The 12864-nt window shown below is 38.2% G+C and overlaps 1 protein-coding gene across 1 annotated transcript; it reads right to left on the reverse strand.

Moving 5' to 3' along the window:
* Positions 1–6051: 6051 nt before the first annotated feature.
* Positions 6052–7032, reverse strand: OR10G6 (olfactory receptor family 10 subfamily G member 6). Its single transcript, XM_004427461.1, has one exon. It carries the CDS (start codon positions 7000–7002, stop codon positions 6052–6054), a length of 951 nt encoding a protein of 316 aa, XP_004427518.1. The 5' UTR covers positions 7003–7032.
* Between the last annotated feature and the right edge of the window lie 5832 nt (positions 7033–12864).

The following is a 12864-nucleotide window of genomic DNA, read 5'->3' on the forward strand; positions in this document are numbered from 1 at the left end:
AATTGCCAAATAATTTGCTCACTAATTGGTCATTTTTCAAAAAATAATTCTATGTCTAATATTCTATGAGTTCATGTCCATCTTTGCAATAGCTCTAATCCATTTTTCTACTCTTTTCTACAATTACTATCGTTAATAACTTAAACTCTATTTGACCTATTTTAATTTCTATTAATTGGTCATACTAATATCTGTCACCCTATTTCTCTACATTTTTCCCATACAATGCTTTCACATTGACCATTCTTTATGCTCCACTTAAAAAATGGAGATTCCACCATCCAAAGCATAATCTAAACTTTTCAAGGCAAGTTAGTTTTCTCTCTGTTATCTGAACATAGGATTTTCCTTCCATGTAAATAGCCAATTCCTTTTTATTAGTGTTTCATCCTTCATTAAGTTATATTTGCATCTCCTGAAGGGCCTAGAAATGTCTTTTATATTTTAGATACTCAATAAAAATAGAGGTTAATAAAGGCTAACAAATGCTACCCATACGACAGTGATACAGGAAGAGATTCAGGGGAAAAGGGTGAGCTTTAGAGCCTCTAGTCATTAGGATGCGAGATTCTCAGTCACAGTGATACTGGACACAGTACTCAGGACGAAGTGATTTAGCTGGCTGTGGTTGGGCCATTTGTACCTATGACCATCTTTTCACTTTTAGTAGCTGGTTAGTTGTCCCCTTTTTACTTAACTGAGTCCATTATTTGCACTTTAACATTTCCCTTTTCTAAGAGGTCACCTCCACGTGCGTTTGCCCCATGTAACATATGAAGACATGTAAGATTACTCTGCAGGTCCTTAAAGGTCCTTAGAGTTTTATTATTGCCTGTTTTTTTCTGTATGAGTCTCTCAGTAGAGAAATTGCTAAGTGCATTAAGCACACACAAGGTGTAGCCAGGTGGTGTAAGTACTAATGGCCTATCCGAATAAACACATTACCTCCAAGAGAGCCTGGAAAGTCCAACTCCTATTGAAGGTCTTGCAAAACTTGATTTCTTCTAGACTTCTACCATTCCTGCCTTTTTTTTTTAGGTTTTGCAGAGCTGCAGATGGAGATGGCCAAGGCCTTATTTCTAAGAGGCATGGAGAATTTTATCAAACTCCTATGAACTCTTGCTTAGAGTTTGCATTTTATACATAGTAGGAATTCAATAGCCCCATCCACCACACACCCAGAGTGAATTTTTTGGAGTCTGAGCTCTGCAAATTCCTCCAAAGCTCGGGATTGTGTGTTCACTGAATAATCAGAAAGGCAATTTCTGTGGTTTATAGTATGGTCTTCTTTGGATTTTGTCTCTTTAAATTTTCAGGAATTATTTCCCCACACACCCTTTCTAGTCTCTTCAATGCATCAAGCTCAATACCAGAGTTCTATTTGAATGTTTTCTATCTTTTCCTTTAAATCTAAACTAGCATTTAATCTTGAAATATATCTCCTATCTGTATCTGCATTTTAATTCTTACAACCTTTGCTCAGAGTATCTTATTTTATCACAGCTGGATGATTAGAAAAATAGTCTCCTACAGCATTTTCTCAATTCTCACCTCTCCCCCTTAATGAATTACTTCATCCTGCACATCATTGACTGATTAAATCCTAAGTGAGTATGTTTCACTTCTTCCTCCTAGAAATGCCAATCACCCCAACCTCACACACTTCTTTACTATGCAACATAGAATTCTCAGTTTATAGTTCAGGACTATCCAAAATCTGATTGATTGTTATCCATTTAGTCTTCTTTCCTAAGACCTTTCTCTATTCAAGTACATTTCTTTATTCAAGTAGATTGTCTCCCCCTCTTCTAAATTTACCATAATATCCTCCTGTCTCCTTACTCTGGTCTATTCCACCTTGAAGAAATCAACCTTCATCTTACCTGATAATCTCCAAATCTCCAAAGCTTCTCAGACTTTAGTGTGCATATGAGTTGCCTGGTAATTCTGTTAAGATGCAAGTCCTAATTCAACAGGTCTGGAGTAGGGCCTGAGATTATGACTTTCTAACAAGCTCCCATGGGATGCCTATGCTGCTATTCCATGGATGGCATTTTGAGGAGCAAGAATCTAAGCCACTATTTGAGATTAAGAGCATGTTTATCTCCTCCATGAAGTCTTTCTACTGTGTCTGAGTGGTCTAGCTCTGTGAACTCAAGTGGCATTTTTAGTGTATTCTGATGTATATCCTATTCATAAACTGTCTTAGTGTACCACTTCACTCTTCTATGTGCATGTATCACAGCTCCCTAAGAAGAAGGACAAGGCTATGTAATTTTTAGTATTTTCCATAAGCATTTTTGAAAGAGTACAAAAAAAGAGAATGAACTTTGGAGTTAGATGGACTTGAATTTACGTCCTATTACCACACCTATTGGTTGAAGCATAATTGGAAGATTGCTCAATTTCTCATCTCATGCTCAATCCCACATCTTTAAAATGAAAATAATAATATATGAGGAGGGCTCTATTAATAGTAGTCATTAACCCTGGATGACATGTGACATAGCACAAAATCTTAAATTTTCTGAAACACTTACCCAATCTCCTGATTTCTCAATGACGCTTTCAGTATGAGAATATCACTACCTCACAGAAAAGCTTATTTCACTACTGGCCAGTTAGTATATGTTAGAATATTCTTTACACACAATTTAAGTCAAGATACCTAAAGTTCCATTGGTTAGTTCTAGCCTGGCCCTTTGAACCAATAAAATAAATCCAAACTACCCAATAAATGCAAATAGAAATATATTTTTGAATAAATTGTGCTTTCTATATTTTACCACCTATAATAGCTAAATGGTATATGAGAAAATCTGGCTAGTGATTGTCAAACTTTGAGATTTTGTTGTGACTCCTCTTTTCCTATCTCTCTCTTAAGAACATTTTCCTCCATACACTAATTTTAAAGAATATGGGAGCAGTGAGAATGGAACAATTATAGAACTTTTGAATATCAAAACATATAGGGTAACTTAGAGATCATCTTGCTTAACTTTATTTTACAGATAAAGAAAATGAGTCCTGGAGAGATTAAGTGAAAGAGGGGTAAATTGAAATGTTCTCTAGGAATTTAGAAGTAAGGATAATCAGATTTCCTGCTGAGTATTAAAATTTTAAAATTACAACACAAGTGATCTGAGCAGATATATACAAACTTAAGTTAGATAGAATGGCTATTAGGTCATGACAGCAAAGAATATATTAACTGAAAGTAGGACACTTTAGTGAGGCACGTGCAAGGAGACTTGAACAAAGGAATAGGTATACCTTGTTCTAAGACAGAAAAACTCAATATAATGTGGATAGTAATCATTTTAAAAATAATTTCTAAATTCAATATGAGTTCAATAAAGATGCCAAAAATGTTTGTTGATTGTTTACTACTTGACAAAATATTCTGAAATTAACCCAAATAAACACATATAACAAAATAGCCAGAAATAATCTGAGCATGAATAGAAAAGAGTGGGAGAGTAGCCCTATTGTGTATTTAAAAGTATTTTAAAGCTGCAGCTGTTTAAAAAGTTTGGGACTGAGAAACAAATATTAATGGAATTTGTATATTATCTATGAAGGGAATTTTTAAATGAGATCAAGTATATATAAGAATTTAGTATATTTAAAAGGTAGCATATCAAGCGCGTGTGTGTGTGTGTGCGCGCCAAATACTTGAGAAGTGTAATATGACAATTGGCTAGCCATTTGGTGAATAAAAGTTAATATAATTCTCCAATTTGCTTCTTGCACTAATACAAAATTCTAGTTGGATCAATGATTTAAGTTTTAAATTATGAAGCCAGAGAGCTATTTGAATTTTAAAATATGAAGCCAAGGGGTAGAAAGAAGCCAAAAGATACTTAATAGTCATACTTTAAACAGTGATATGTTCTTAGTTACTGTTTTCAAGAGTAGAGAAATATTCAGGCTAACTACTTTTTCTCTTTTGCTTAATTTTTTCTAATTCTTAAGGTGAGATAATCTCAAAACAACCTTGAAAACAAAGTACCCTTTTAAGTGGTGAAGTTGCATAAAATTTTTTACTTTGTGTAGCTCTTTCTAGTGGACAGTTCAAATTCTGGACTCATAAGCTTAAGTTCAGTTATCAGCTGTGCTGCTGTTTTAACTGTGTATAAAGAATAAAGTAAAATTAATTGCTTGCTGTTTTATGGGGTATTTTTCTTAATTTAGAATGATGATATACATTTTATATTTATTAAAAGTAAAACAACAGATTAAGTTTTTTATGTGACCCTTCATTTTTATGCATGAGGTGTCATTGACCTTGATGAGAAAGAAGGTCCTTATGTTTACTTTAATGTGACTTCCAGTTAGACTCTACTGTGATCCAGAAGCCTTATTAACTCAGTCCTGCTTCCTTTTGTGCCATGGAATGTTTAGGTGCCCATAATACTATGGTTTTGCTTGTTTGCCAAATAGAGTACAAACTCTATTGCCCAACCCCAAGGCTGCTCCTCTCGAGAAAGTTACTTAGAGTTCTCTAGAGTGTTCTCCGAGGATCATCTCTAGGGGTTTGCGTTGTTCCTGTCACATAAAAAATTCTTTCTACTCCTTTTCTCTGACTGACTAGATTTTATAAGACCTTCAAACCATAGATTATACTATACTTTCCAAGATGCCAGTTGTACAAATTCCAAGCCTAATGATCTCTTTCTCCTTTGTCTGAACTGCTATAATACATATTGTACACTGAATTATACCAGTTGTTTCCTATTCATTTTCTGGTTACATATTTTATCTCTCTACCTCATATATAAATGCATTTTCTTCTCATAAGAGTATGAACTCATTTAGAATAAAATGTCATGTTTTGGAGTTATACTGACAAATTTTTGTCGAGTTGAACTGGACTGACTACTCGTGCATATTTTGATGTTTAACCTTGCATCTCTGCTATTATAGCAGATAGCAAGAAAAATCACAGACCATATACATTTCATCTCAGAGAGTTTCTGCTTCATAAAAATCAGTTCTTCTTTATTGTCTGAGATTTATAACAGTTGGAATTGAGTTTGGAGACTATAGTGATACTTCTTGGGCTATGCTTGCTCATGTACATTTGAAACGTTAACAAAAGCATCTCTAGCACTCTATATCCCATACCTGGGAGTGAAGGGCTTCCATTTAGACACTGGTGACATTCTCTCAAGAAAGACCAATAGGATGGGCTTCAGGTCATCTTCTAGCAACCAGGTACATTTCCCATCCCATCCTGCTCCACATTCATACTCAACAGTTATGAAAAATGCAAGAATGCATTTTTGTAGCACATACATTCTTCTACAATCTCACATGAACTGTTTCATAAATATCCATGGGAACATCAGGAAGACCCAGTCTATGTTTTTGAAGCAAGGAAGCTTATCCTTGATACGCCTACCTCAATTTTACCAAAGTGAAGTCTTATGCAATATCAGAAGGCTAGAAATGCTCAGGTCTTGATGCAGTGCACATGTAATGGCTCTCTCACATTGTAGTGAAATTGCCCCCTCTAGTTCAAGTTCAAATTCATCTACCATTTTTGTCAAACTAAAAGGCAGAGAGTAGGCAGTAGAGAAGCCACTTACTTCCTTGAACTTCAGTTTCCTCACAGTTACATGGGAATAATAATACCCACCTCACATAATTGTTGTCAAGGTCAAATCACATGGTTTGCATGAAGGTTATTTGTAACCTGTGAAAAGCTATAAGGGTACTCAACTCAGGCATTAGAAGCAATAATATATGTGTAGATGGATGCCACAGAGAAACAGAGTTTTAATATAGATATGTTATTTATCCTGGATCTTTTCTGCAAGGTGCCATCCTTGGTAAGTTGCTTTGATTGATTTCCATCGGCACTGAAGGAAGAAATATGGAAAATTACGTTTGAAAGCAGGTTATAATGTGGAACATTCCAGGCTTCCCACTTCTGTACCTAGGAGTCCTCTACTCTCTGTATGAATCCTTCTTTCTCTTTCTGTCTTAAATCTCCTCAATTATCTGGTGTCCCATTTGGTGCCCTAAATTTTAGTGTCTACTGCATGTCTATGATGCATGGAGTCCATGAGGCTGCACATCCTTGGGACCTCCCAGCCTCCATAACGCTGCCTTCACCTCTTTATTGCGGAGTGTGTAGATGATGGGGTTAAGCAAGGGAGTGACGACAGTGTAGAAGACAGCTACCACTGCATCCAGGGGTTCCTGTGAGCCAGGACGAAGGTAAATGAAGGTGCAGGGCGCATAGTAAACAATGACAACAGTGAGGTGGGCAGCACAGGTGGAGAAGGCGTTGCTGCGCCCATCAACGGACCGGATTTGCAGGATAGCAGCCACTATGCAACCATAGGAAGTAAGGATAAACACAAAGCAGGTGAGGGCCAGGAATCCAATGCCCACAAAGGTGACCAGCTCATTGATGGTGGTGTCAGCACAGGCTAGACGCAGCATGGCAGGAATGTCACAGAAGAAGTAGTCCACCTGGTTTGGAGCACAGAAGGGCAGCCGGAATATGAAGCTTGTCTGGAAAAGTGAATGGAGAGTACCTCCCAGCCAAGTGCCAAAAGCCAGGTAGTTACAGACACTACAGGTCATGATGGTGGCATAATGTAAAGGCTTACAAATGGCCAGGAAACGATCATAAGCCATTAGCGTGTAAAGGAAGCATTCTGTGCAGCCCAAGAAATGGAAAAAAAAAAGTTGGATTACACAGCCCCCAAAGGAGATAACTCTACTATCCAAGAGAAAGCCAGCTAGCATCTTGGGGACAATGACAGAGGAAATGGTCATGTCCAAAAAGGAGAGGTGACATAGGAACCAGTACATGGGGCGGTGGAGCCGGGTGTCCACAAAGACAGTGAAGAAGATGAGGCCATTTCCAGAGACAGTGATGGCATAGACGACAAGGAAAGCTAGGAAGAGCGGTATCCCCAGCTGTGGTGGGTGGTGCAGGCCCACCAAAATGAAGTGAGACACAGAAGTCTGGTTTCCACTTTGCATTTCCTTGCTGTTCACATCTGCCAAAAGAAGTAGCAGAAAGGGAAAGCTTAATGCCCTTTAAATTCTCTAGGCATGGTACATATATTCTGTGTCATTCCCAAACATGGACAGAAAAGGATCTCAGAAAGAGGGATCTTGCTCTTGCTTGGCTCTTGTTCTTAATCATTCTTTCTCCCCACCCTCACCTGCTGATTCTGAGATTCCACTTGGTTTCAGGGAGCAATTTTTTTCTTCAAGATTAAAAGCCAGGTAATAGATGGTGTGTGTATAATTCAGGAGAGTGAAGGAAAGACCATGCACAGGGCTTTTCATGTCGGGAAGAAGAAATACAATCATATAAAACCTAAATCAATCTATTGAAGAAATGGCTGTTCTGTTGTTTTCCTTCAGTCTGATCTCTGCTGTGTGTACCAGAGAGTTAGGTTATAGCTTATTTATTTTTTAAGTATATGAGGGTTGGAATTATATTTTCTAATGTAAGTGTGCCCATTAAAAATCTGTGTAGATTTTAAAAATTGCACTCCCTGGGCTACACACTGAACATAAAATATTCAGAATCTTTGAAGTTGTAGCTAGAAATACCTATTTTCATAAATTCTATTTGAAAAACACTCCTGCCATTTTAAATCTTTCAGGATAATGAAACAATACGAAATCTCAGCCCCAGGACACCTGTTGTCATCTCTTCTCTCTGCTTCTGCATAAATGCAGTCCATCTGTCCATCCATCCATCCATCAATCTGTTTATTCAGTAAAGTAGCAAATATTGTATCTTAAAAGCATGGCCTCTGAAGTCAGACCAGGTTTAAAAATCCCAGCTCTGCCACTGTATAAGTAATCTTATTACCAATCTCATTGGTAATCTTGGAAAAGCCGTTTCATCTTTCTTTGCCTATTTCTATAAGTGGGGACAATCATAGTGCCTACTTCATGGAATTGTTATAAGGATTAAATAAATTCACATAATTCACCGCAGTGCTTTATAAATATTGGCTGTAATTTTGCAGCAACTATGTGCTGTTGTCCTGTATTATTAGGCAAATTCAGTCGTTGCACTTGTGCCTCAGGTCTGAACCGAACCTGTAGCTTCCAGTGAGTTGTCCAATAGGAGATCTGAGTCCTCCAACTTTGAAGCAGCATCACAAACAGCCATTTCTCCCAGGATTGCTGGTGACTGTCATCAGCCACAGTGAAAGGAAGAAATCAGGGAAGCGGCTAAGGGCATGCTAGAGCTCTTTCAGACACTGAGGGGTCATGTGAGCTGTATCCTTCCTAGTGTCACCTTCCTCTCATCAATCTTTGCTCTAATCATCTGTTTACCAACTGGAGGCAAACATCCAAAATCATGTGTCACCTTCCTGAGGACCAGGGGTCACCCAGAATCATTCAGAGGGCTTCAAAGGGTGTAGAATGAAATTTGGTTTCCAGCTGGAGTCCTAGTGGGCAAAAGAACCAAGGTTGCAGCTGTGGCTGCCATCTGGCTACTTCTTCTCTTCCTTCTACTCTGTGAATCACCAAGTATCCATAATATTATCCCTCTCAATCTTCTTCAGTGCCACAGAGACTAATCTTAACAGTGAAAACAGGCTTTCTAGGGTTTGAGCAATTTCCTGGGTCATGAGACTTTCCTCGTTAAACCTAGGAGGGTCCAGTACAAACTGAGACAGGTGGTCACCCTAAGTAAGGGTCTAAACCACATAAAAGCTAAACAGTCTCTCAACATGTATCTACAGAATTTATTATAAAACAATTTCAGAAGAAATTCTTAGAGACTTCCCAGACAATTCCTTGATTACCAACCTTTTTTAGCACCACAGTGCCCAAGGGGAAAGTCTAAACTTACTGGCATGGCCTATAGGAAAGGAGAGCCTCATAATCTGATGTTGACCTACTTCTCTAGCCTCCTCTCTCTGTGCTCCATCCCACAAATTTGTGCTGTGGCCAAACATGCTTTCCTATTTCCTTATACATTAGTCCCTTTAATGTGGAATGGCCTTGTTCCTCTGATGCCTGAAAATTTTCTACTGATCTGTCAAGATCCCATTCATGTGTGATCTACTAAGCAAAGCCTTTCTTCCCTTTCTGCCAAATGGTCACTCATTCTTCGTGGCCTCCAAAGTGCTTCATTCATATTTCTATGATAAGCTGACTAAGCATATTGCAATTTATCCCTTTCTGTGTCTGATTCCCCCCATTCAACTGTGAGCTCCTACAGGGACTTTGTCTCCTTTTTCTTTTCATCCCAAGTTTGTAGCATACCTGGCACAGAAAGATCCTTAAATCTTATTGAGTAAATACATTCTGTTCTGTCTGGATGTCCCTATTATCTAGACACTGAATCCAGAATAATATCAGTTCTTATAATCTAGCTGCCGAAATGACAAGAATTCCGAAACTGAGACTGTCACTACACTAGCTATATTATTTTGAACAAATCTCTTAATGTTCCTAGTTTCAGTTTCTCATTTTTAAAAAAAGAAGAGAGAGGGAGGAGGAGTTGGTACAGATTCCTACGAAAAAGGAAACAGCAATCTAGCAATCTCTTCTGCACCCATATCAATTCACATTTTAAATTTTGTTTTTACACACAGAAAATCAATTTTCCTCCTAGCCCCAATTCTCTTCTGTACTATAATTTTTTTCTCTTGTCTCCCTGCTGCCTTGACATCTCAGTCCTCATTCATTTTTATAATTTATTGTTCTCTATGCACAGAAATAATTGTTTTTTCGTCTGGGAAGACAGAAAAATCCCCCTGGTTTACCCATCCACAAGTAAAACTGCTCCAGTTACATGCTGTGTGCAATTTAGTCAGTGCCGTATATTATCACCAACATATGATATATTCATCCATGTAAGGGAAAAGAAGCCAGTTCCACAAGCAGTTTTGGGGAAAAGGACATTAGTATCTACATGTTAGCTTTGTCTGGTCATTTCGAACCCAATATGAACTAGACTAGGCTTAAAGTAGATCCTGAAACTCATCTGGGTCGGAAAACTCTGAGAGGTAAATTGGCCTTTGGTGGGCAGATGACAAAGGTCCTCCCCGCTCACATCACTTATTTGTAAAGCATAATGCTATTCGGAGATCTGGGCTGTCTTCTCGGATCCCGACATCTCTAACATACTTTTAATAAATATATATCTCAGAACAATTTCCATTACTACACCTCCACGTCCCTTCTGGAGTCTTGCCTGCTGATGGTCACTACCGGGATGTGAATCTGCCATGAGGCCATGGCCTGCTGCTTGCCTCAACTTCTTGCTCTCTGCTGTGTCTTGTGGAGGCCCCTTTTTGAGCTCAACAGGTTCCCTGGTGTCCCCTTCTGACCTGCACCTTCTTGATTTTGTCATTGTGCTCTTTCTGTACCCTTCTCTGGCCTCACCTCTTTTTAGCGTTTTTGAAAGTGTTGGCAGCAATGTCCCTGGGCTTTGACCTCTGAAGTCTTGCTTTCAAAGAGCAAGCAGCTCTTCCTTCTTATAGTCCTCGTGGGGTGGGGGCGGGGGGCTGACATCACTTCTGTTTTACTCTTCAGGGATAATTAACTTGCATGGAATAAATTGCAGTGGGCTTTGTTAACATTGAAACATGAACTGTGGCTAAGTTTACTTAGTTGCTAGTAATGTCCCTGTGGCATGGGATCCTGCTAAGAGCATACACTGATCAGGAGTCAGGAAGGATCATTCTTTCCATTTCTCTGGGATTTAGTTTTCTCATCTATAAATTGGAGATAATGTTGCCTTATCTACTTATCCCACAAAGAAATGGGGATAGAATTTGAAAGAACTTTAGATAATGCTGCCTTATCTACTTATCCCATAAAGAAATGGGAATAGAATTTGAAAGAACTTTAAAGCCAAAGATGCTATATAAATGCCATATGCTAATTACTTTAAAAGTACCCTTTGGCTTTAACTTGAAAGAGTAAATTACTAGGACATTGCACTAGGATAGGAAACAGTATTTCGGGCAGAACTGTCTAGATCATCCAATATGCAAATAGGAGACTAAGCTAAATGGACTATGAAAAACTTGACAATCCCTTAGAAGTCAAACACACTTAGATTAGAGCTGGAAGGCCTTTAGAGAAATGATCTAGAGCACACCCCATTTTACGCTTGAAAAACTGAGGTCTGAAGAGAATAAGGACTTTTCTAAAGGTGAAAGATCATACAGTTTATTTAGTGAATAAAATCTCATACAAGTGTATGCAGATGTATGATATGGAATCACTCAACTATAAGAATAGAGGAACTTGTAGTTCTGAAATAGTGGTCGGAAAAGCATAGATCAATAAATATTTGTTAAAAAAGCTTTTGTCTCTTAATATGTTCTAATTATTTACTTTGAACCATTGTTGGGGTGCAATTTATAAGTAACATATTGTGAAACACAACATTGCACTTGGTCTATTTTTTGAAGGAGGCATTCTCCACTTAAGGAATCAAATAAAGTTAGTGTCAAGTATTTCAGTTTGTATTTATTAGCACATTTTCCTATTACAAGGACATGATTTCCTAGTTTTCCTATGTTTCCTCGTGATACTAAGTTTAAGTCAGATTTAGGGTTCTGCTTGCTCAGAAATAATTTTACTTATAGAAAGGGAGACGGAAGGAATTTAAGACTCCAAACTCCTAATCTTCCCTGTAACAGGGGGCTTTCAAGTTCTGTGATATCCCTAATGGGAATTTATATTTACATAGAATAATACAAGGCAAAGGAATACTTGATTACAAACTGGGGCTTTGGTTCCAAATTCCAATGTGGATCCTTGGCCTTGGAAAGTTAGGAAAGACCTTGTATCCATATGAGGAAACATCAATGGTTGTTTTTTTTTACTCTAGACCTCCCTTTGCTTTCCATTTGATTTTCTATGTGGATGGGGCCATGGAAGGTCTCTGGGAGGGGATGGCAATTTCTAGTACTGGTAACAACTTACAGAGAGGGTCTGAGAATCTCAAATCTGCACATTTTCACATAAAGGACATACTGAAGCCCAGGGATTTTCCATGATTGTTATAAAATATCTTATTTTGTTGTGGTGACTGGGCTGAAATAGCAAAAAACAAACCACATATTTTGAATGTGGATTATTCATTACAGCATTAGATGAACTTCTTATTTTGCCAGGGCTCTCATGTAAAATTGGAGAATGATTAGAAAAAACAGGGTTCTAAGAAATGGACTGGGAACTAGTGGCAGGATTTGGATGATGTGGTGCCTGAATGTCTAACTCCCCACTGAATCTCCCTGCCCAGAAAAATCAGCCCCTTCAGCTCTGTCTGACGAGGATGTTCTTGCTTTGCTTGGAGATCCAAAAGGCCCCTCCAAACAGAAAGATAGCTTTCTTTAGTCAAACACCTCAAGTGTCCTTCCTCCCTCCCCAGTCCACCACCCTCCCCACATTAGTTTTGGTCACATGAACATAATTTCCGAAAGAGTTTGACCAAGGAAATAAGAATGTCCTTAAAGATTTGGATAAATTATCAATATGAGCTATCCAGAAGCTCAGCACTCAGTGTACTAGCTTGGTTAGATGACAGTAGCCTTACACTGTTTATTTACTGATTGGTTGACTAACACTTGGACTCAACAGTGGTTTGTGCTAAATAAAGATATAGAGAAAGGAATCTAATGACGAGAAACGGGAAGTGTGGAAGTGGATTTATCATGTGCAACCTGTCCACTTATGCACAAACCCTGGCCTGAGAGGGCCAAGAAGTTATTCCCTTTACCAAGCCTCTAAGAATTATATTGAGAAATGATACTATCAGGAGCCAAGGGTACTGGTTGGAATTGATGTGGTTGAAATGAGCTTTTAATTTTTACAATGTTTTAAGGATCATCAGTAGTGAGCCTTAAC

The sequence above is a fragment of the Ceratotherium simum genome, chromosome 7, assembly GCF_057802395.1.
Source record: "Ceratotherium simum simum isolate JZ-2026a chromosome 7, ASM5780239v1, whole genome shotgun sequence".
Lineage (NCBI taxonomy): Eukaryota > Metazoa > Chordata > Mammalia > Perissodactyla > Rhinocerotidae > Ceratotherium > Ceratotherium simum.

Excerpts from the sequence above, each read along its gene's own strand:
- OR10G6 (XM_004427461.1), bottom strand. The coding sequence starts at position 7,002 with ATGCAAAGTGGAAACCAGACTTCTGTGTCTCACTTCATTTTGGTGGGC.